General features: G+C 35.8%; 1 protein-coding gene across 5 annotated transcripts in view; it reads right to left on the minus strand.

The window, feature by feature from the left end:
- The window catches only part of LOC306659375 (transcription elongation factor A protein 1), a 91,592-nt gene that overhangs the window by 62,556 nt on the left and 4,948 nt on the right, over positions 1-24,088 (minus strand). For 2 of the 5 annotated variants that reach the window (XM_079136859.1, XM_079136854.1), the window contains exons 3-5: positions 4,744-4,809; positions 3,177-3,224; positions 1,501-1,571 (exon numbers count right to left, since the gene is read on the minus strand). In XM_079136859.1, coding sequence (XP_078992985.1) covers positions 1,501-1,571; positions 3,177-3,224; positions 4,744-4,809 — 185 coding nt within the window. The remainder of the gene's footprint in view (positions 1-1,500; positions 1,572-3,176; positions 3,225-4,743; positions 4,810-24,088) is intronic. The other 3 variants (XM_079136857.1, XM_079136855.1, XM_079136856.1) reach the window with 3 other exon arrangements.

Genomic DNA, 24,088 nt, shown 5'->3' on the forward strand with positions numbered 1-24,088 from the left:
GACTTTTCCCTCAGTTTCACAATGCTTAACTCCCTATAGTTACACCAAGTGGCTGAGCTAAATTAAGCATCTGAACAAAGCTCAATGAGCAGCCAGCTGTGGAGCAGCAGGTTTCAATTTCAATGTCCTTCACCTAAGGGCAGGAGTAGTACAATTTCCAAGAACCTCACTGGAGCACTCTTCTTTTTTCAGTAGCACATTCTCTCTGCCCTTTTCCCCTAACTCTGAGTCTGATTCTTACTCTCTCTAATAATTCATCACTTGGGAAGGAAAGAAATGACAAGTATTTCACAGGCCAACTCTATTGTCAAGACAGGATTTTTCATTCTAGAACGCATGAGCCCCACCTATCTTTTCCACAGAGCCCACCAAGCCCCTCCCTGTTTTCCACAGGGTCTAATACTTGCTCCCAAATCTAAATACGTATTTTTATTATCTGTTATTTTTAGACAAAAATCTTAACTCTAGGATAGCTTTGATCTACTTCTGATGATCCAATAAGTCAGTATGCATTTGATATTCCCAAACATCCAATGTCTTTATTTTCTCTATCTCAAAGATCTTAACAGTTCTTCTAAAAAGATTAAAGGATCTTACTAGGTTTGGGTTTTTAATCTATTTTGGAAAATTTCAACAACTACAAAAGTACAAAGAGTAGTGAAATAACTCCCTTGGGTTCTTTCCTTTGATCATTTTCTATCACCTTGATTCTATATCAATTCACAGTCACAATTGTTTTGCTGATGCCAATACCCAGGAGCTACTATCCAGATTACTCTGAAGTCAATCCTAATCATCATACTGTTCTATCTGTAAATATTTCAGTACATATATGTGAAAGGAAAGGATGCTTCTGTGCATTTTTACAAACTATCAAACTTGCAGAAAGTTAATGTTTTTTGCTTTCACCCACAAAATAAGCTGAGTTATGTTCATTAAGGAGAATGAGACACTATTCATAAAAATGACTTTGTAGATTCTGTAGTTTAGCTAATACTTGCACAAAGGTGTTAAGTGAAGACAATTTACAGGGGAAATACCTAGCTTGTAAATAACTCAGTAATTAGTGATATTAACTATGATCGCACTAAAATTAGCCATTAATATCATTTTCACTTTTTATTACCCTTATATCATTATGTTCTTTACATCATTATTTTTATATTTCAAATTTCCTTAATGAAGATAACTGGGAACAACTACTAAAGACTGTTCTATTTTCTCTATTTGCCTACTATGTGAATCAAAGCAAAATTCTTATGTATCTGATAGAGCTGAAGCTGACAAATGCTTCTCCCCCATCCACCTCAACTCTTCCAACCATAGCTGAGTCCATATAGACATGATGGCAAACAAGTCAGACTGATAAGAAAGGAAGGAAACAGCATAACCTCCTGAGATCATATAGCTGGGTCATATCTAATCAATATCTATGTAACTACTTAAATTTACTAAAAGCATTTAGGGATGCCTTAGCTGTTGCAAATTTTCTGTACTTACCACTTTCTGCTGCTTGTTTAATTCCAGGCTCATCCTCCTGAGAATCTGGTGAAAGTCCAATAATATCAAACCTAGAAAATAAGGTCAAACCTTGAAAGAACCATTTGATTCAGAGAAAGTGTATTCTTGGCAAGGAAGTTTTATTAAACTCATGGTAGTGTGTAGAAAAAGCCTAGCCAGAGATACTCTCTACAACATGAAACTCATGTTAATGTCTACAGAGGTCATACAATTAATCTAAACACATGACTCTGATATTCTGTATGTTCCTTTCACTCTAACTACATACAAATTCTAATGTTAAAAAGTCACAGCATCACATAATTTTAGGGTGAGAAGAGTCCAAAATATTGGTCTAATCTTACATTCAAGCAAAACAAAAAACAAAACAAAGAAGTCCCTCGATATTTCAACCCACGATCCTGAAAAGTTTGCAATAAACTCCAGTTATTCATTTCCTATTCCATTGTATTCTAAATCAATCCAATGGAATGGTTACTTTTACGTATCCATTACTCTTGCATGTAGTACCTCATATCTATCAAACAAATATTTACAGTGCCTCTACCCATACTTTGAAAAACTTTCCCAATATGTATTATAGCCACCTCAAACCAGAAACCAAGGAAAATCTTCCATTAACCCTTTCTACTTCTCTATCTGGTTTTATGCTCACATTATGGTCTCTATAACATTAGTTGGGATTGGGATTTTGCCAGACACAGAGACAAAATAACCAAAGGTAAAGGTGGGCAGAAACTTGCAAACATTGCCATGGAATCCAAAGTGGATAAAAAGGGAAGTGCAGGGTGAGTGGAAAAAGCAGAGGGGACAAAAACAGACTGGAGGTCCTGATGAGGTCAATATGGAAACAGTGGAAACAAGGAAATAAACTCAATGGACACATAATTATGATGTTGCTAGTCAGGGCTGAATTAAGTAATTTCAGAGATGGGACAGTTTCAGATGACAAGACCCAAGGAATGACAGTGGATGACCAAAGCTGAGAGAAGGGGGGGAAAAATCCCCAGGGAAAGAGAAAAGGTGAAGGAACTAGGAAGCCAGTCAGGTTGTAAACAGGTCACTTACACTGGACCCTGTAGTTACCCAAACAGTAAAATAGTGGCAGAAGCTGGAGTAGAAAGAATAATACCTATCAAGAGTCAAAGCCATCATTTTTTTGAAACACCTGATTATAGAAGTATAAGAGAACAGCAGAGAGAAACTATAGAAAGTAAAGAGAAATGAGAACGAACCCAACTTCCTGACCATAAAGTATACAACAAATGTGAGAATATCTTGAGAGAGCTGAGGGAAGTGGCTTCCTTAAAAATTAGCCAGCTCTCCAGAAAGGGAAGAAGTTGGAAGGATGAAGAGGCTGTGGCTTAATCAGAGTAAACCATATCAGATCATTCAGAGGTTTGGTGACTGAAATCATCAAAGGCCTATCAAACAAAGAGATATTTTCCCAAAACATTTCTATTTACCCATTCTCTCATGTTTCTATTTATACAATTCCATTCGTTTATTCACAAATCTAAAGCACCAAAACTTAAATAAGGTCAAAGTTAATTATGTAACTTCACAATTTAAAAATAGCTAAATATTGTTGTACACAAAAGCACTTCTAATGAAAAACTAAAGAGTTCTGATTGAATAAGTAAATTCTGACTCACCAAGAAGGCATAGCCATTTTCATATTCAATGTAACAGGCATAATTGGCCTATATGGGAGAGAAAAAAACAGCAAAATATAATAACAGAGCACAAAACCTGATAAATTCAACTAATCAAAAATAACTTGAGGCTCACACAGAACTGTGTGCTATAATTTTAACATATGTTTTATGCATCTGTACCTGAATAACAATGATCTCTATGCCCTCCAAGTGTGCTGCTCTGAAGACAGAGCAGCAGTTGTGAAGGACAAAGCTTGGCAAATAAAAAAACTTCTCAACACCCTTCCTTAATATTTACAACTTCTTAGACATGAGAAAGGAAGCCAAGAACCAAAATGGCTGGAAGCATAAAGTATGAGACTCTGATAAGAGCAATTTTTTTTGCACAGATAAGGCAGTGCCAAATCTCATTCACACTCAGATCACATTTTTCTTATTATCTAGTTCTTAGCTATGCACCTGCCTGGTTAAGAGACCTCTAAATAAATATAAAATTTGCCTAAGTATCCATTACATCTGATTCAAATCTGAGATGAAAAATATGCTGGACTATCTAAATTTAGCCAGGTACAAAAGGAAAAAAAATACACTATAAATATGTCTCACCACTATTTTCATGATTTGTGAAAATCATGAAATAGAAAGACATGTTTATATCTAAATTTCTTTGAGAATATAAACATCCCACCGGCTGGGAAATAGCCTTAAAGCAATTCAATATGGGGGTAAATAAAAATACAGCAGAAATTCTGACAGAAGAATTTCGTCTCTTGTTTGAATAGATTAATAGAAGACACAGCCACACTAAATCACAGTGTAAAACAGATCCTCTATTTCAGAATAAAAAGAGGAAGGAAAGTTTTCTTTCCTAATCTCAGATATTACTCCTTTCTCCTATTCATGTATGTCTTAACTCTATTGCTATTTCCTCTTCTGAGGGTGAGTTATTAACCTACTACCAAGCCCTTCTGTCTTCTCCATGGCTACTCCCACTCAGAAACCTTTTAACAGAAAACTTGCCAAGCTTACTAATTTTTCTGTATTCACTCAAAATTTGCTATTTCCTTTTTGACAGAATTAGAAATTGAAACCAAATATATCAGACCCCAAAGTCTGTTCTGTCCACAGTATATCACATTATCTCTAATTCATAAGATTCAAAAGTGTTTTCAATATAATAAAGATTTTTTGAAAATCTGGCAAGTAAAATCCCTTCACAGACACCCCATGGATATTCTTAGAACTTTACATATATTTAAATATCCAAAAGAATTTTTCTGTCTTTACATTCAGCTGACCTCCAGGAGAATGATATTTAAATTCTCAAAACAAGGCAAAAAGGGAAAAAAGTTTCAATTTAACCATGAATTCTAGTTTTAAGAAATTCTAAAATTAATGAGGAACTTAAGAAATTAGTTTTAAGGAATTCTAATCTTTAATCTTAAACAGAAGATGTGAAGGATAAAAATGAATTACATTTAAATGCTTTTCCAGAAAAGTAAAGCTATTACAATTGTTCCTCCCCAGATTCTGAACAACAAGCCTAGAGACCAGAAATACTCACGCATGCGGGCAGATATATTTGATATGTGAACTTCTGATACCTGCAAAAGCTTCTGCCCATCCGTGCCTGGTGGAGAAATTATTTGAATAATGCTATTAACTACTGCTTTAAATTGTAAAAAACTAGTACAATAGTACTTAAAAATTTTGTGAGGATAAATGTTAGTTCCTAAAAATATCTTAATATCTTTCAATGCTATTAAAACACCACCATGAATCTACAACCTAAACAATGCTGTTATTTAATACTTATCTATGTATAAGAATTATCTCTCATGATTTCTGAACAGTACCATGTCCTTATAAAGTAGGGAAAACATGTAATTCAGAAAAAAGTATCAGAGGAAAAAAGCAAATCACTTTCTAATATCTCTGCACGCTTACATTATTATAAACAACATTAATATTTTTCCTTGTGTGTATATACAAAAATCTATACATGCTCAAAATATAATACAGAAAAACTGAAAAATATAAATCATCATAATCCTAGCCAGAAACAGTTAATCTTTTTTTTTATTAACATATGTTCCAGTTGTAGGTGTACACAATACCTTTATTTTAGTTTTATGTGGTGCTAAGGATAGAACCTAGGGCCTCATGAATACTAGGTGAACCCCAGAAATAGTTAATGTTTTGATATAATTTCTTTCAAGCATAACAATTAAGAAATAGGTAATGAACTTTGCAAAAATGGGACACACCAGGCTGGGGTTGTAGCTCAGTGGTAGAGTGTTTGCCTAGCCTGTGTGAGACACCGGGTTTGATTCTCAGCACTGCATATAAATGAAATTAAGGTCCACTGACAACTAAAAAAAATTTTTTTAAAAATGGGACATACTGTTCAGTTTCCTGCTTATTTACACTTGACATTACATTTCATGCTTTTTACATGTTATCTCTACTGAAGGATAAAGCCCTTAAGTTTGTAAAATTTTTTGGAAATGAATGTTGAACACTTTGGTAAGCTATTATTCTGTTTTAATCCACCTCTTCCAAAGTGTTAAAGATACATAAAAAGATTTAAAATAACAATATTAACCGTAATAACACCAAGTATGAGCCAGGCTATTCCAAGAGTTCAGTGTGTGTATGTGCATGTGTACACATGCAAGTTCATATGTGTGTGTTGTAGGTATATGTCTGGGTATCTATTTTAAAGATTTTATTCTGAAAGCTATGAGACATGCTGAAAGAAATTAAAAAGTTAGATAAATGGAAAGACATCCTATGTTCATGGACTAGAAAACAAACTGTTTTTAATATGGCAATATTCCCTAAATTAACCTAGAGTCAACACAATCTTTATCAAAATCCCAGATGAGTTTGCAGAAATTGATGCTAATTCTAAAATGCATACGGAAACTCGAGAGACCCAGAATAACCAAAACAATCTTGCAAAAGTTGGAGTACTAACACTTCCCAATTTCAAAAGTTACTAAAAAATCAACAGTAAGAAAGGCTGTGGTACTGGGCAAAGATAGATAAATAAGTCAATTAAGAATCCAAACACAAACCCTCACATTTACTGTAAATTTAAGCACCAGAACAACCCTGGTGCAGTGGTACATGCCTGTAATTCTAGTAACACAAGAGGCTGAGGCAGGAGGATTGCAAATTCAAAGTCAGCCTTAGCACCTTAGTGAAAACTTGTCTCAAAATTAAAAAAAAAAAAAAAAAAAAAAAATTAAAGGGTGGGAATGTAGCTCAGTGGTTTTGTAGTTGAGTGCTCCTAGGTTCAATCCCTAGTACTATTGAAAAAACAGAAAGCAAACAAACAAAAAGACATATTAATAGAGAAGGAACAGTCGTTCCAACAAATGTGGTTGGGAAAGTAGATATCCACATACAATGGAAGGAAGCTAGACTGCTACCTCAGGCCACACAGAAAAGTTAACTCAAAATAGGCCAAAGACTTAAAATAATGGATACATCTATAAAACACCAGAAAAAAAATACATCCATCTTTGTGACCCAGGACTTGATAATGATTTCTTAGGACACTGAAAGCATAATCACAAGGAAAAGTAGATAAATTAGAAGTCATCACAAGTAAAAGTTGTTGGGCTTCAAAAGACACTATGAAGAAAGTTAAGACAACTTACCTAATAGGAGAAATATTTGTAAATTTGTATCTCTAAAAAAAATCTAATATTTGTAATACATTCAGAACTCTTAAAACCCATAAACAAAAACAACTGACTAGTTTACAAAAGAGCAAAGAACCTAAAGAGACACATCTTCAAGGGTACACAAATGGCTAACAAGCAGAGGAAAAGATGCTTAACCTTCATTTGTCATGAAGGAATTACAAATCAAAAGCACAATGAGATGGTGGTTTTCATACCCACTAGGATGGCTTTAAATAAAAAAAAAAAAAAACTTACTATTACAAGAGTAGGTATGGAGCAGAGAAACTGGAACCATATTACCTTGTTGGCAGAAATGTAAAATGGTCAGGTACTATGTACAATAGTTTGATAGTTCCTCAAAAACATAAGCTGGATGTGGTGGCGAATGCCTGTAATTCCAGCAACTCTGGAGGCTGAGGCAGAAGAATCACAAGTTAGAGGCCAGCCTCAGCAACTTAGTAAGGTCCTAAACAACTTAGTAAGACCCTGTCTCAAAATAAATAAAAATGGCTGGGGATGTAGCTCAGTGGTAAAGCACCTCTTAGTTCAATACCCAGTATTAAAAAAAAAAAAAAAAAAAAAAAAAAAAATTAACATAGAATTACTATATGATCCCAAAAATGCCAATCCTAGATATTTACTCAAGAACTCTGAAAACAGGAATTAGACTCTTGAGATCCAAGATGGTGGACTAGAGGGAGGATGCATTCTTTGTCTCTCCGTAACTCGGGATTCAAGCAAAGGAAATACTGCTTCTCTGTGCTGCAGTCACTGCTGCCCACCAATCCCCTGCTGTTTAACCCATTCCTCTGCCATGATTACCTGCTGTCTGCCAGCATATAGCATGTCTTTTAAGGGCAGATTGCTCACTGATCACTGTCTATCACCTGCCATTTGCCTGTTTGCCCGCCTCTTGCCTGCCCATCGCCCACCACCCTATGTCCACCGGCTGATCATACACCATTAGTCTGCAGACCACCAGCAGATCAGCTACTGCCCCCTGTTGCCTGGAAGTCCATTGTCAGAGTACCCACAGGTTTGGTTACATGTGGCTGCCACCATCTTGGGACAACAGCCAGGACCTGCAGGTTTGCCAATGCCATCTCAGAGCATGGCCACCTCGGTCTGGGGACTCGGGTCAGGGTATGGAGATATGTTGGGGTAACTACAGTCCTGGTTGCACCTGAGGTCTTTCTGCTTGGCGTGGTAGTGGTTGCCACCTGGCTACCTCTTGGCAGGGTCGATCCTTTGTGTGAGCGCATCCCTGGTGGTCTTCTCCAGGTTGAAAGGGCATTGAGAACTTGGGACTATAGCAACACAGGGTCTGGGGAAGCTGAAGCCCAGATTCATCAGATTGCAGCTGGGTTTACATGGGCCAGTGTGGGTCTGGCAAGCTTGTGGAAAGCCGAGACTAGGGGCAGTTCCCTGTGGGGAGCAGAGGTTGGAGAAACTGGAGAAACTGGAGAAAACTGGGCTCTCTCAAGCTCAGTGAGTCCTGAAGTGAACAGGGATTGAAGGGGCCGGCTACAACCGGTGGGAAAACTGTAAGAGGGTGTGAGGTAATCTTGCTTGCTATCGGCTTACCCACCCAACCTGTCTGGACACCCACTGGATTGGAGCTAACATCAAATTTCAGACAACCCCACCTATGGGTGGAGAGGGAAGCAGAGAAAATTTTTGAAAGCCAACAGAAGCAATCATTCAATGTGCCATTGAGACTTTCCTTCTTTTTTTTTTTTTCTTTTTTTGCCCTCTCTCTCACGCCTCTACCATCTTTGAATCCAAATATTTTTCATGCATGAATTTATTGAGTAATGGGATGTCTGAATAGTATATGACAGTTTTGTTGTAATTTTTACTTTTTAAAAAAATCTGTACACATTTTTTTCTCTCAACTGTCTCCCTGAATTCTCTTTCTCACTTCTCTCATACAGCCAACTTCTACTAATTCTTCCCTTGCTCTTACTATAAATTTTTATCTTTATCTTCTCTCCCTCTCCCTCATAAATATCACATCTTACATTATTTATCTTCCCTCATTGTTCATCATTTGAAACAGTAAACCCTCTTAGCAAACTTACTGTTTATACTAGAGACAATAATTGAACACTTCATATCTGTCTATTGTGACAAAACTGTAAACCTTAATAGGAGCCATTTGGTTTACGGTAGTATATTGTTTGCATTGGGTGCTGGTAATTTTGGTCTTCCCCTTAAGGGTGAGGCACTGGAAGCCTTCAGGGACACTCTAAGACTACAGGGTTGAATCTGCACCACCTTAGCTCCATACCACTAGATGAGAAGACACACAAACAACATGAAAAAATAAGGGCACAAAGTGCCTCAAACAAACCAAGATGTTCCAACAATAGAATTCATAGACACCACAGAAGAAATGTCAGAGTTTAGAAAATACACAGACTGATCTTCAAAGTAAAAGATGGAACTGGAGAGAAAATAAAGGAAGTGAAGGATCACTTTGATAAAGAGGCAGAGATTATAAAAAGGAATCAAGCAGAAATCCTCAAAATGAAGGAAACAATAAACCAAATTAAATTCAATGGAAAGAATCAATAACAGACTAGACCACTTGGAAGACAGACCCTCAAATGATGAAGACAAAATATATACTCTAGAAAATAAAGTTGACTACACAGAAAGGATGGAAGGAAACCATGAATAGGACCTTCCAAGAAATATCGGACAACATGAAAAGACCAAATTTAAGATTTGTTGGAATAGATGAGGCGTGGAGATACAAACCAAAGGAATGCACAATCTTTTCAATGACATATTAGAAAACTTTCTAGTGCTAAAGAATGAAATGGAAAATCAACTATAAGAGGCTTAAAGGACCCCAAATGTACAAAATTACAGCAGACCCACACGAAGGTACATTATAATGAGAATGACCAACATACAGAATACAAAGATAGAATTTTAAAGATTGTGAGAGAAAAAAATCAAATTATACATAGGAAGAAACCAATTCGGATCTTAGCTGATTTCTCAACTCAGCTGGAATAACATATATCAAGCTCTCAAAGAAAATGGATGCCTACTAAGAATTTTATATCCAGCAAAATTAAGCTTCAGATTTGAAGATGAAATAAAAACCCTCCATGATAAACAAAAGTTGACTTCACAACTAGAAAGACTGCACTACAGAACATTCTCAGCAAAATATTCCATGAGGAGGAAATGAAAAAAAAAAAAAAAAAAAAAAGAAAACTAGCAAAGGGAGGAACTACAATAAAGCAAAGGTCAATCAAAGGAGAAAGTAAGTAAAGTTAAAAACAAAAATGAACTAAAATGACAGGGAATACAAATCATGTCTCAATAACAACCCTGAATGTTAATGGCTTAAACTCATCAATCAAAAGACACAGAATGGCAGATTGGCTTTTAAAAGAGGCCCAATAATATTCTGTCTTCAAGAGACTCACCTCCTAGGAAAAAGACATCCACAGACTGAAGGTGAAAGGTTGGGAAAACACATATCACTCACATGGACTACATAAATCAAGCTGGGGTTTCCATGCTCATATCAGACAGAGTCAACTTCAAACCAAAGTTAGTCAGAAAGGATAAAGAAGGACATTTCATACTGCTTAAGGGAATCATACACCAACCAGACATAACTATTGTAAATACATACGCCCCAAACGATGCAGCAACTATATACATCAAACAAACCCTTCCCAATTTCAAGAATCAAACAGACCACAACACAATAACACTGGGTGACTTTAACACACCTCTCTCACCACTGGATAGATCTTCCAAACAAAAACTAAACAAAGGAAATATAGAATTAAATAATACAGGGCTAGGAATATAGCTCAGTTGGTAGAGTGCTTGCCTCACAAGCACAAGGCCCTGGGTTCAATCCCCAGCACCACAAAAAAATAAATAAAAATAAAAATAAATGCAATCAATAATTTAGACTTAAAGGACATACATAGAGTATTTCACCCACCATCAAGTGAACACACTTTTTTCTCAGCAGCACATGGATCCTTCTCTAAAACAGACCATATGTTATGCCACAAAGCAACTCTCAGCAAATACAAAAAATGGAGATAATACCCTACATTCTATCAGATCATAACAGAATGAAAATAGAAATCAACAATAAAATAAAAAATAGAAGCCACTCTAACACCTAGAAACTAAATAGCAGGCTACTGAATGATGAATGGATAAAAGTAGAAATAAAAGAGGAAATAAAGAAATATTTAGAGGTAAATGAGAACACCGATACAACATATCAAAATCTCTGGGACACTATGAAGGCAGTGCTAAGAGGAGAGTTCACTGCATTGAGTTCATACATTAAAATAAAAGAATAAAAAATCAACAAGTAAGTGACCTAATATTACACCTCAAAGTCCTAGAAAAAGAACAAATCAACACCAAAAGCAGAAGAAGATAGGAAATAATTAAAATCAGAGCTGAAATAAATTAAATTTAAACAATTGAAAAAAATTGACAAAACAAAAAGTTGGTTTTTTGAAAAAAATAAATAAAATTGATAAAACCTTAGCTATGCTAACAGAGAGAAAATCCAAATTACTAAAAAGGAATTATCATGATGGATAATACTGAAATCATAAGATAATTAGAAACTATTTTGGAAAGTTAAACTCAAATAAAATAGAAAAACTTGAAGACATCAACAGATTTCTAGAGACATATGATCTACCCAAACCAATATGGGAGGACATACAAAATTTAAACAGATTAATTTCAAGCAATGAAATAGAAGATGCCACCAATGAAACAGAATAAGGTCTACCAACCAAAAAAAGCCCAGGAACAGACTGATTCTCAGCCAAGTTCTACAAGACCTTCAAAGAAGAATTAACACTAATACTCCTCAAATTATTTCATGAAATAGAAAAGGAGGGAACCCTTCCAAACTCATTCTATGAGGTTAGTATCACCCTTATATCAAAACCAAAGGAAAGAAAATGTCAGACCAATATCCCTCATGAACATAGGTGCAAAAATTCTCAATAAAATTCCGGCAAACTGCACACAAAAACATATTAAAAAGATAGTGCACCATGATCAAGTGGGGTTCATCCCTGGAATGCAAGGTTGGCTCAATATACGGAAATCAATAAATAATACATCAACATCACATCAATAGACTTAAAGACAAGAATCATATGATTATCTCAATAGATGCAGAGAAAGCATTTGCCAAAATATAGCACCTTGTCATGTTCAAAACACCAGAAAAACTAGGGATAGTAGGACCAAACCTCAACATTGTAAAAGCTATCTATGCTAAGCCCTCGGCCAACCTTATCATAAATAGAGAAAAATTGAAAGCACTCCCTCTAAAAACTGGAACAAGACAAGGATGCCCTCTTTTCTCTACTCAACATCATTCTTGAAACTCTAGGCAGAGCAATCAGACAGATGAAAGAAATTAAAGGAATATGAACAGGAAAAGAAGAACTCAATTACTATTTGCCTTCAAGATTCTATATTTAGAGAATCCAAAAAATTCCACCAGAAAACTTATAGAACTCATAAATGAATTTGGCAAGGTAGCAGGATATAAAATCAACACTCATAAATCAAATGCATTTCTATACCTAAGTGATGAATCCACTGCAAGAGAAATTAGGAAAACTATACCATTCATAAAAGCAGCAAAACAAACTAACGAAAAAACTTGGGAATCAATCTAACAAAAGAGGTGCAAGACCTCTACAATGAAAACTACAATACACTAAGAAACTGAAGAAGACCTTAGAAAATGGAAAGATCTACCATGTTCTTGGATAGGCAGAAATAATATTGTCAAAATGGCCATACTACCAAAAATGTTATAAAGATTCAATGCAATTCCTATTAAAATCCCAATGACATATTCCTAGAAATAGAAAAAGCAATCATGAAATTCATTTGGAAAAATAAGAGACCCAGAATAGCCAAGGCAATCTTTAGTAAGAAGAGTGAAGCAGGAGACTTTGCACTACCAGACCTTAAACTATAATACAGAGCAATAATAACAAAAAAGGCACGATACTGGCACCAAAATAGACATGTAGACCAAGGGTACAAAATAGAAGACACAGAGACATATCCATATAAATACAGTTATCTCATACTAGACAAAAGTGCCAAAAATATACATTGGAGAAAAGATAGTCTATTCAACAAATGGTACTGGGAAAACTGGAAATCCATATGTAACAAAATGAAATTAAACCTCTATCTTTCATCCTGCACAAAAATCAACTCAAAGTGGATCAAAGACTTAGGCACTAGAACAGAAACCCTGTGCCTAAGAAAAGAAAAAGTAGGCCCAAATTTTCATCATGTTGGCTTAGGACCTGACTTCCTTAACAAGACTCCTAAAGCACAAGAAGTAAAATTAAGAATCAATAAATGGGATGGATTCAAACTAAGAAGCTTCTTCTCAGCAAAGGAAACAATAATGTGAAGAGATCACCTACAGAATGGGAAAAAATCTTTACTATATGCACCCCAGATAGAGCACTAATCTCCAGGATATATAAAGAACTCAAAAATATTAATACAAAAAAATCCCCAATCAATAAATGGGCTATGGAACTGAACAGAAAATTTTCAGGAGAAAACTGATCAACAGACATATGAAAAAATGTTCATAATGTCTTGCAATTAGAGAAATGCAAATCAAAACTATTCTAAGATTTTTATCTCACTCCAGTTAGAATGGCAATTATCAAGAATGCAAGCAATATTAAGTGTTGGCGAAGATGTGGGAAGAAAGGTACACTCATACATTGTTGGTGGAACTGTAGATTGGTGCAACCACTTTGGAGAGCAGTATGCAGATTCCTTGGATTAAAATCAGCATACTACCGTGATACAGCCACATCAATGTTTATAGCAGCTCAATTCACAATAGCTAAACTATGGAACCATCCTAGAAGTCCTTCAACAGATGAATGGATTAAAAAATGTGGTACATATACACAATGGAATATTACTTAGCCTTAAAGAATGAAATTATGGCATTTGCAGGTAAATGGATAGAAACGGAGAATATCATGCCAAGTGAAATAAGCCAATCCCAAAAAACCAATGGCTGAATGTTTCCTCTGATAAGTAGGTGCTGATCCATAGTTGGGGATGAGTAGAGAAGAATGAAGGAACTTTGGATTATGCAGAAGGGAGTGAGGGGAGGGGTGGGGCAGTGGGGATAGAAGGACAGTAGAATGAGACAGACATTACTACCCTATATATGTATGAAAGAAAATTTTAATAAAAAAAGAAACATAAAAGCAAATCTGAAAACAGATATTCAAACAAATACTTGTACATGAATATTCATAATGGCACTATTTGCAATAGGTAAAAGGCTAAAGGAAGGAAAGAACTCACATCCATTAATATTGAGTGCCTAATATGCTTCTCATGAGATATTTCAGTGCCAAAAAAATGAGCATTTTGATACATGTTCCAATATGTATAAATCTCAAAAATGTCATGCTAAATAAAATCAGACATGAAATATCTATCTTACATGACTACATTTATGTAAAATATCCAGAATAGGCAAATCCATGGCTGTGGAAAGCAGATGAGAGGTTACCAAGGAACAGACAAAGAACACTAATGCGGAGTGATTATTTAATGAGTTTGAGATGCTTACATGAACTGATGTTTTGGAACTAAATAGTAGTGATGGTCGCACAACATGGTGAATTTTCTAAATGTCATTGATGGTTCATGTTAAAATGGTTCCTTTTGCTGGGTGTGGCAGTGTACAACTGTAATCCCAGGGACTCAGAAGTTCAAGGCCAGTTGGCAATTCATGAGACAATGTCTCAAAAAAAATTAAATAAATAGGGTTGGTGGGGAGGGATACCCCAATTAAAAGTAGGCTATGCTATGGACTTGAGTAGACATTTCTCCAAAGATATACAAATGGCTAACAAGCACATGAAAAGATGCTTAATGTTATTAGTCATTAGGAAATGAAAATCAAAACCACTGTTGGATATCACACTGCACCCACCATGATGGTTATAATTAAAAAGACATACAAGATGAAGAGGGTGGAGAAAAATCAGAACTCTCATACACTGCTGGGAGAAATATAAATGATGCAACTGCTTTTGAAAACAATCTGGTAAGTCCTCCAAAGGGAAACATGAGGTTACTATATAACTCAGCAATCTTACTCCTAGGTCTACACCAGAGTACTAAAAGCATATGTCCATACAAAAACTTGTACACATGCATTCTTAGCATCATTAACCATCCAACAGGGATGAACCTTGAAAATATTAAGTGAAAGATGCCAGTTACAAAAGACCATATATTATTCCACTTATATAAAATGTATAAGTTATACAATTCTACACAGATAGAAAACAGATTAGTGGCTGCTGAGAACAGGGAGCATGGGACTTTTAGGGGTGACAACTTCAAAGTACAGGGCTTCTTTTTGGGACAATGAAACTGTACTAAAATTGCTGCAGTTGCACAAACCATGATAAACATATTAAAAGCCACTGAAACTAGCCAGAGATGTAGCTCAGTGGTAAAATGCTTGCCTGGCATGTATGAGGCCCTGGTTCAATCAGCAGCACACCTTCCACTGCATACACCAGCACTGGGCAGTCCAAGTTGCCAGCCTGATTTTGTCAACTCAACTAAACAGGTTCCAGCCTGCATAGATACACAGGTGAGGGTAGCAGAGAGCTACCCAATTGGATGTTACTGTCTCTTTCACTCAGTTTTGCCTTTAAAAAAAAAAAAAAAAAAAAAATATATATATATATATATATAGCATCTGAACACAGAAAAAGGAGACATGTCCCTCTTCTAGTAGATATAGTGAAATCAATTCATTTTGATTCTAAGGATTCAATTCCTATTTGTAGGAAATGGGCTAGGTACTACAGGAAATAAAGAGAAAGATATGCTACCTCCTCTCTTTAGACTTACAATATATGAGAACAACAACCATACTGATGTATTATTGGCATGATTCAAGTCAATAATAACTATATTCTTTCAATCAATATTACAGTAAAAACTCAGGGATATAACTGATATTGGGTGAAATGACTGCAAAAAGTCTGACCGTACAGTAGAGTTAGATCAGTGCTGATTTCCTAATTTGGAGTGCTGTATGCCAGTTATGTATGTGTCCTTTTGCATGGGAAATATATACTGGAGTACTCAGAGGTCATGGATGATCTTGTTTGCAGGATGATCTCAAGAATAAAAGACATGTTGGGGCTGGAGTTGGGGCTCAGTGGTACAGTGCTTGCCTGGCAAGTGTGAGGCCCTGAATTTGATATTCAGCACCACATATAAATAAATAAAATTGAACAAAAGATCCATTGATTTAAAAAAAAATTAAAAAAAGAAAAGACTTGTAATCATCAGATAATGTGTGTATACGTATGTTTATGCACATATACATACACATATAGACAGCACATGCACACCAGTGCCATACGTATATATGTATGTGTATGCACATACATATATATAGAGAAAGCACATGCATACAAGCAAACATAGGACAAGCACAATGGACCACATGCAGTAAAAGACTGGGGAACGTGGGCTGGAGATATAGCTCAGTTGGTAGAGTGCTTGCCTTGCAAGCACAAGGCCCTGAGTTCAATCCCCAGCACCGCAAAAAAAAAAAAAAAAAGAAAAAAAAAAAAGACTGGGGAACAATTGGGGAAGCTTTGTGACAGCAATATGGGGATTTCTTTGTATAAAAAACACATACAAATATAGTAAAGAATTATGTTGCAATGGCTAAACCTTACAAATAAGCAAAAGGAGCTGGATACAGAAAGGGATATACAAAAGTCAGAATAACGGTTCCTCTAGGGATGCAAGGGGAAGGAAACTTCTGAGGAATAGGAATGTTCCGTATCTACATCATAATGATGATTATATGGGCATATGTACATAAACATTTATCCAGAATAAAATTTAAGACTTGATTATTTGTCCATTTCATATCCCAAAACAATTTTCAAATTTTTTTTTTTTTTTTTTAAAAAGCACATCCAACTCAAATAGCCTCCTAGATTGAGCCAAAATGAGTTAAGAATCGTAGTAACAGTCGCAAACCACTTGGTAAACTCTTCGCCTGCCAAACTCAACCACTAATGAAGGTTGCAGGAGTTCGGCTGAGAGTGGCCTTTGTGGGATTCCAGCTGCTCATTGCTGATAGAGACTTTACTGACTTTGGAGTCAGCAGTACAAGATAAAATTGAGGAAAATGGGCTGGCTGATCTGAGATTAATCTGGAAAGATTTGGGAAATCATATTAAGACAAGATTACAGATTCTGCAGATAAAGTCCCCTTCTGCCATCTGCAAAGAAAAATGTAAAGGTATGTGTTGTGTTAAATGACACAAGTACTTACTAAAGATCTATGTTAACCCCCTTTATGAGCTTTTCATTGCTTTTTGTTTCGCACTTCAATTTACTATAAGCTATAATATGACTGTAATATGTTATTTCCAAGGTCACCGCAATGCTGATTTTATGCATGTTGTTTCTGTTTTCCTCTTTTCAATTTCTAAGTGTATCATTATTAGTTTATTTTCTACTTCAGGATCTGTGTTAATGACCTCAGGGATGACTAAATAAGCCTTAACCATCATGGTGTTATTTCAGCTAATTATAGCTTTGGGAATGCAGCCACTAAAAATCACATTTACAAAACAATTTTCCACCTATTTATTAGTCTAAATGGAACACTGGTTCAATTATGTTCCTCAAAACATTACTGTGCATAATAAATGCTGAACTTAACATTGCTCACTAGGGAAGATGACAGCCTTACTCCCTTATATTTACAAAGTAAAGCCATATTATAAAGTTCATTGAAAAGTAATGACATATATCTATGGTGACTAGAGAAATACTAAGATACTATTTTAAATTTAGTGTTAATTTAAAAATTGTTCTTAATACAGGAAACATTGGCCATTTTCTTCATATCAAAGGGTTCTCCACAGCTGACCTTCTGTAGCTCCCATATATGCACGTATACATTTAATTGTAAATAAAAAAGCTGGGAGCTGGGGTTATGACTCAGCAATAGAGCGCTCACCTAATGTGCGTGAGGCACTGGGTTCAATCCTCAGCATCGCATAAAACTAAATAAATATGAGGGGAGAGGGAAAGATAGTGGACTAAGATAGACATCATTACCCTATGCACATGTACGATTACATAAATGGTGTGAATCTAAATCATGTACAATGATAGAAATGAAAAGTTGTACCCCATTTGTGTACAATGAATCAAAATGCAGTCTATAAAAATAAAAAATCGAGGGCTGGGGAGATAGCTCAGCTGGTAGAGTGCTTGCCTCGCAAGCACAAGGCCCTGAGTTCGATCCCCAGTACCATCAAAAAATAAATAAATAAATAAAAATAAAAAAATAAAAAATCGAAAAAATTAAAAAAATAAAGGTGTCCACTTACAACTAAAAAAATATTAAACAAAAAAAGCTGGAGTTCACTGTGGTGAAGGACAGAGAGGATATAGATTCTTCAGTTCAAAGACCTGTTCTCGGCCACTGTTTGGGGTAAGAGAGGGTACTGACAAGTTGTCTTTCAATTATTTGACCAAACGTTTGGACAATGAAGCAATGTTCCACTCACCTTAAATCTTGACTATGATTGTATTCCTATTTGTGTCCCAAATTGTAACCCCACAATTATTAATATTAATTAATATACTATTTCTCTCGACTACGTTAAACCACTAAAACCACTGTCTCCACCCCTTACCTCAATATACAGTCTAACCAAAAGCTCTAGTCAATGGCCTAACTCAAGAAAATGCCTTTTTTATGACCAAAGATATGATTTTAAAAAACAGGAAAGAAATTAAGCAAAAATTGTGCATGAGCCAAGAACAATAGTGAATATCCTAGCGACTCCAGAGGCTGAGGCCAGTCTAGGCAACTTAGTGAAACCCTGTCTCAAAACAAAAAATAAAAAGGGCTCGGGATTAATTACTTCAGTGATAGGTGCTTGCCTATCATGTACAAAACTGGTTTCAAGACCCAACAAAAATACTGCTCTCAGCGAGTGTACATCTACTAGGGTTTGAAACAAGATATAAATGCACCAGCATTCAAATAAAAATTTAAGCACTACAAAAAAGTTATGAAGAAAGTAAAAATGAGAAGAAGAGAAAAAGATTAATTTTGGCTATGGAATCAAGAAAGGCTCAAGAGAGGAGAAGCTGTAAGATGCAGGCAATGTTTTACCCATAACACACACACACACACACACACACAACACATACACACAAACACACTACAGTGGGATTTATTACATTTATGGTCAAATGATTTTTGACAGAAGTGTAATTCAGTTGGAAAAGAATAGTCTTTTCTCAACAAATTTAACTGAGACGAATGCACACTCACATGAAAAAGAATGAAGGTGAACCTCATACCATATATAAAAATAAACTTAAAATGGATCAAAGAACTAAATAATAGTTAAACTTATAAAATAGAAGAAAATCGGTACAACACTTAATGACCCTGGATTGGAGAATTATTTCTTGATATATCACTAAAAGCATAAGCGATCAAAAGAAAAAAGATAAAATGGAATTCGTCAGGATTAAAAACTACTGAGTTGTGAAGAATACTAGCAAGAGAGTAAAAAGACAACCCATAAGATGACTTTATAAATTATATATCTGATGAGTTTAATGTCCACAATATATAAAGAATTCTTTAAAGTCAACAATAAAAAGAGAGCTCAATGTAAAAAAATGGGCAAAGAAGCAGCGTATGGTGATGCCCATCTGTAATTTCTAGTTACTTGGGAGGCTGAGTTAGGAGAATTAGAGGTTTAAGGACAGCTGGACAACCTAGCCAGACCCGGTCTCAAAATAAAATAAATACAGGTTATGGGGTAAGCTCAGTAATAGATGCTTGTCTAGCATGCGTGAAGCCCTGGGTTAGATCTGAACATTGGGGATGGAGCTGGGTAAAGTATGTGAATAGATATTGGATAGCTGGTTCTCCAAATAAAACATACAGATGTCAAAGAAGTACATGAAAAGTTGTTCAACATTATTAGCAATTAGGAAACATGATTTTAAAAAGGCAGATAATAACAAGTATTAATGAGGATGGAGAGAAATCAGAACCTTCTGTAGTACCACTGTGAAAATCACCTGGGAGTGCCTCAAGGGGTTAAATTGACTCAGCAATTCTACTTCCCGATATATACTCTAAAGAACAGAATACATATGTGCATGCAAAATCCTGTATACCAATGTTCTGAGCAGCATTATTCATAATGGTTCTAAAGTAGAAACAACCCAAATAGCTCATCAACTGATTAAACTTTAAAATGTGTATCACCCATACAATGAAATTATTATTCAGTCATAAAAGAAATGTAGTCATTCTACATGTTATAACATATATGAACGTGAAAAACATGCTAGGTAAAAGAAGTCAGAAGCAAAAGACCAAATACTATCTAACTGTATTTCTATGCAATACCCAGAATAAACAAATGCATAGAAACAGAAGAGATTAGTCATTGCCAAAAAGGGGAATGGAAGTCTGCTAATGGATATGGGGTTTCTTCTTGGGATGCTGAAAATATTCTGCAATTAAGGCGGTTTTAATGGTTGCACAACTTAGTGTACTAAAAACTACTAAGTTGCATATTTTAAAAAGGTAAACTTTACAGTATGTGAATTATACCACAATAAAGATAACAAATGACAGGGCAGAACTGAACTGTAGGTCATTCATTGTTCATCAATCTCTGTTACACAGAAGATACATTAAGAACCCGTATATGGAATTCTATGTAAGAAAAAGGAATTCTGAGTTCTATTCTCAATTCTGCCACTATCTAGAAGCGGGGCATTAGTAGATCTCAAAAATGTAGTTCCCTGGGCTGGGGATATAGCTCAGTTGGTAGAGTGCTTGCCTTGTAAGCCCAAGGCTCTGGGTTCAATCCTCAGCACTACCAAAAAAAAAAAAAAAAAAAAAAAAAAAAGTAGTTCCCTGGACCTGTAGTCAATAGCAAATTCTTAGACCCCCATCCCAGAACTAATGAATCAAAAACTGACAGTGGAGCCTCAACAGTAAAAGTCTTTCAGGAGATTTTAACGCATGCTAACCTATGAGAATCAATGCCTTTGAAGTTCTGAGTTTTCCTATCTATAACCTGAGCTAACTGTTCTAGATGATTTTGAAGGCCCTCACGGTTACTTCAACTTAGTAATACAAAAGTATGCTCAGCTTGAATCCAGTACTTTTAATAATATTTGAAGTCAATGAAAATCTCAAGATTTAAGAATTCTAGCCGGGCATGGTAGTGCACACCTATAACCCCAGTGATTCAGGAGGCTGAGGCAGGAGGACCACAAATTCAAAGCCAGCCTCAGCAATTTAGTGAGGCACTAAGCAACTCAGTGAGACCCTGTCTATAAAATACAAAGTAGGGCTGGGGATATGGCTCAGTGGTCAAGTGTCCCTGAGTTCAATCCACAATACCAAAAAAAAAAAAAAGAATTCTATACAAAGCTTTAATTAAACAAGTCTAATATTTCAAAACCTTAGAATATATTTCATTTTGTTATTTGAAAAGAGAAGGAAAACAAAACACAGACAAGCACAAACAAGATTTATGATCCAGGAGTCTAGAGCAAAACCCAAGAAATATTATAAACTCATTCCAATCTACTCACTTCTCAATTGTGCTCTTTTAGAAAACATTGCAAAGTAACTGAAGAATTATTTGCTATCTGGCAGTAATGAGTGACTCTATCCAAAATGGTACACACACAAATATGTGACTCATATGCATTCCCTATAGCATATTATTCTTATCTACCTTCATATAAATTCTCACCAGTCTTTTCCACTAACTAACCAATAGTAAAGTGATCTAAGATAGGTTGAAAGTGATCCAAGATAAGTCAAATTCTTGACTGATCACCCAAACTAGGATTGATATAGTCAAGAGCTGGGATGGTTCTCTGTGGAATGACAGGAAGTGTGACAGCAGAGAAAATTATGCAAATATACTGAAAGAAGTCAAAGTGAGAAACCATGATGTCAGGGAAAGGTGGCAAGGATAACCTAAGTGCCCCACTTTTATGTACATCTGGAACCTCAGAATATGATCTTATTTGGAAAGAGCTCTTTGTAGATATTAACTAGTTAAGGATGGAGATGAGGTCATACTGGACTAGGGTGAGTCCTAAATGCAGTAACCCATGTCTTTACACCAGAGGAGAGAAAACAAATACATAGCAGAGAAGGGTATGTGAAGACAGGCAAAGGCTGAAGGCATGCTGTCTCAGGCCACAGAAAGCCAGGAGTATCAACAACTGAATTTCTCTTTGAGCCTTCAGAGGGAGAACATGTAGCCCTGATTTAATTTGGACTTTTGACCTATTTAACTGTGAGAACAAATTTCTATAAAGCCCTATAGTTTGTGGTTGTTACAGCAGCCCTAGAAAACTAAAATATGTGGTATTGATGCTCCTTGTATGTCTTGCTCTTTAATTATCCATTTTTTATTTACTTTACTGCTCTTGTACTGTTCTGGCCCTGGGATACTATATTAAGTCAAACAACAACAACAAATTTCCTGTAATCAGGTGAATTTTATAATATATAAATTGTATCTCAAAAAATTTTTTAAAGTCTTTGCCTTCATAGACTTTATGTGATAATGAACTATCCTCATTCACAAATTCCACTTTTTCCTTAAGCTAGCTGACAGGATTTCATCCTGTGTAAACAATCTCTAAATCATATTCTATTTAGATCTTGATACAGAAAGACTAGCAAAAAACTTAGCAAGGTCACGAAACATCCATGCTGCTAAACCTATATTATTTTCAATCCTCACCTTGTTTGACCTCTCAATAAAATGGGATCCAGTAGCAGCAGGTCAGTTCTTTATCTTTAAAACAATATTTTCTGTGCTTTCACAATCTCCTCAGCCTAGAAAATTTTACAAGGACAGGCAGTACAGAGCCTAATTCCTGGAATACATGGGGGTCTGGGGGCATTGTGGTGGTGAGAATCAAGAAAAGGATCAAGCTTTCTATCTGTCCTTTCCTCTTCCTTTTCCTTAATTGGGACTGAACTTTCAGATATCACATTCAAAAGGTGGGGGGGAAATCCCAGAGACTTGAGGCTGAGGCAGGAGGACTATAAGTTCAAAATCAGCCTCAGCAACTTAAGACCCCACCTCAAAATAACATATAAAAAGGGCTGGAGACAGCTCAGTGGTAAAGTTCCCTTTGGTTCAATCTCTAGTCCAAAGCAAAAACCAAAATAAAAAGGTAGGGGGAGGCTGGGCATGGTGGCACATGCCAGTAATTCCAGCAACTCAAGAGGATAAGGAAGGAGGAACACAAGTGCAAGACCAGCTCTGGCAACTCAGTGAAATTCTGTCTCAAAAGAAAAAGTAAAAAGAGCTAGGGATGTAGCTCAATGGTAGAGCACCCTGGGTTCAATCCCCAGTACTAGAAAAAAAACAAAAAAAAAGTCCGGGGAAGGGTCTCATGTACAAAGTACAGCTGTGGGCTAGTACAGATAGAAAGAAGCACACCGGAGCTATACTACTGCTATTACTGCAAGAATAGAAGCCATGTTCCTCTTGGAACTACACATATAGAAAGGGGGAAAGCTATAATAAATTCTGGGGTGTTGGGGTAGAATTGGAGGAATCAATGAAAACTTAAGATTTTTAATATTTATAAATATCAAAACTGATACAGATGAATGTTTATAAACATTGCTCTGTACACTACAAGGGCCTACAAGATCTTGGGTTTTTTTTTTTTTTTTTTTTTTTGGTACCTCAAATTGAACCCAAGGGTACTAAGCTACTGAGATATACTCCAAACTCTTTTTAGTTTCTATTTTAAGACAGCGTCTTGAAAGGTTGCTTGGAGTCTTGCTAAATTGCTGAGGCTGGCTTCAAACCTCCAATCCTCCGTTTCCCGAGGCACTGGGATTACAGACATGTACCACTATGCCAGGCAGATCTTGATTCTTTCTACTGAAAGTAATTGGGCACTTGGAAAAATGGCTGAGTCCAGAAACAGAGCAGGAAAAATACAAGATGATCCTAGAAAAGATTTTGTTTTGACTAAAGCAAATAATGATGAAGATATATCCAATATATATATATGAGCACTACCCAA

This window comes from Sciurus vulgaris, assembly GCF_902686455.1.
Source record: "Sciurus vulgaris genome assembly, chromosome: 1".
Lineage (NCBI taxonomy): Eukaryota > Metazoa > Chordata > Mammalia > Rodentia > Sciuridae > Sciurus > Sciurus vulgaris.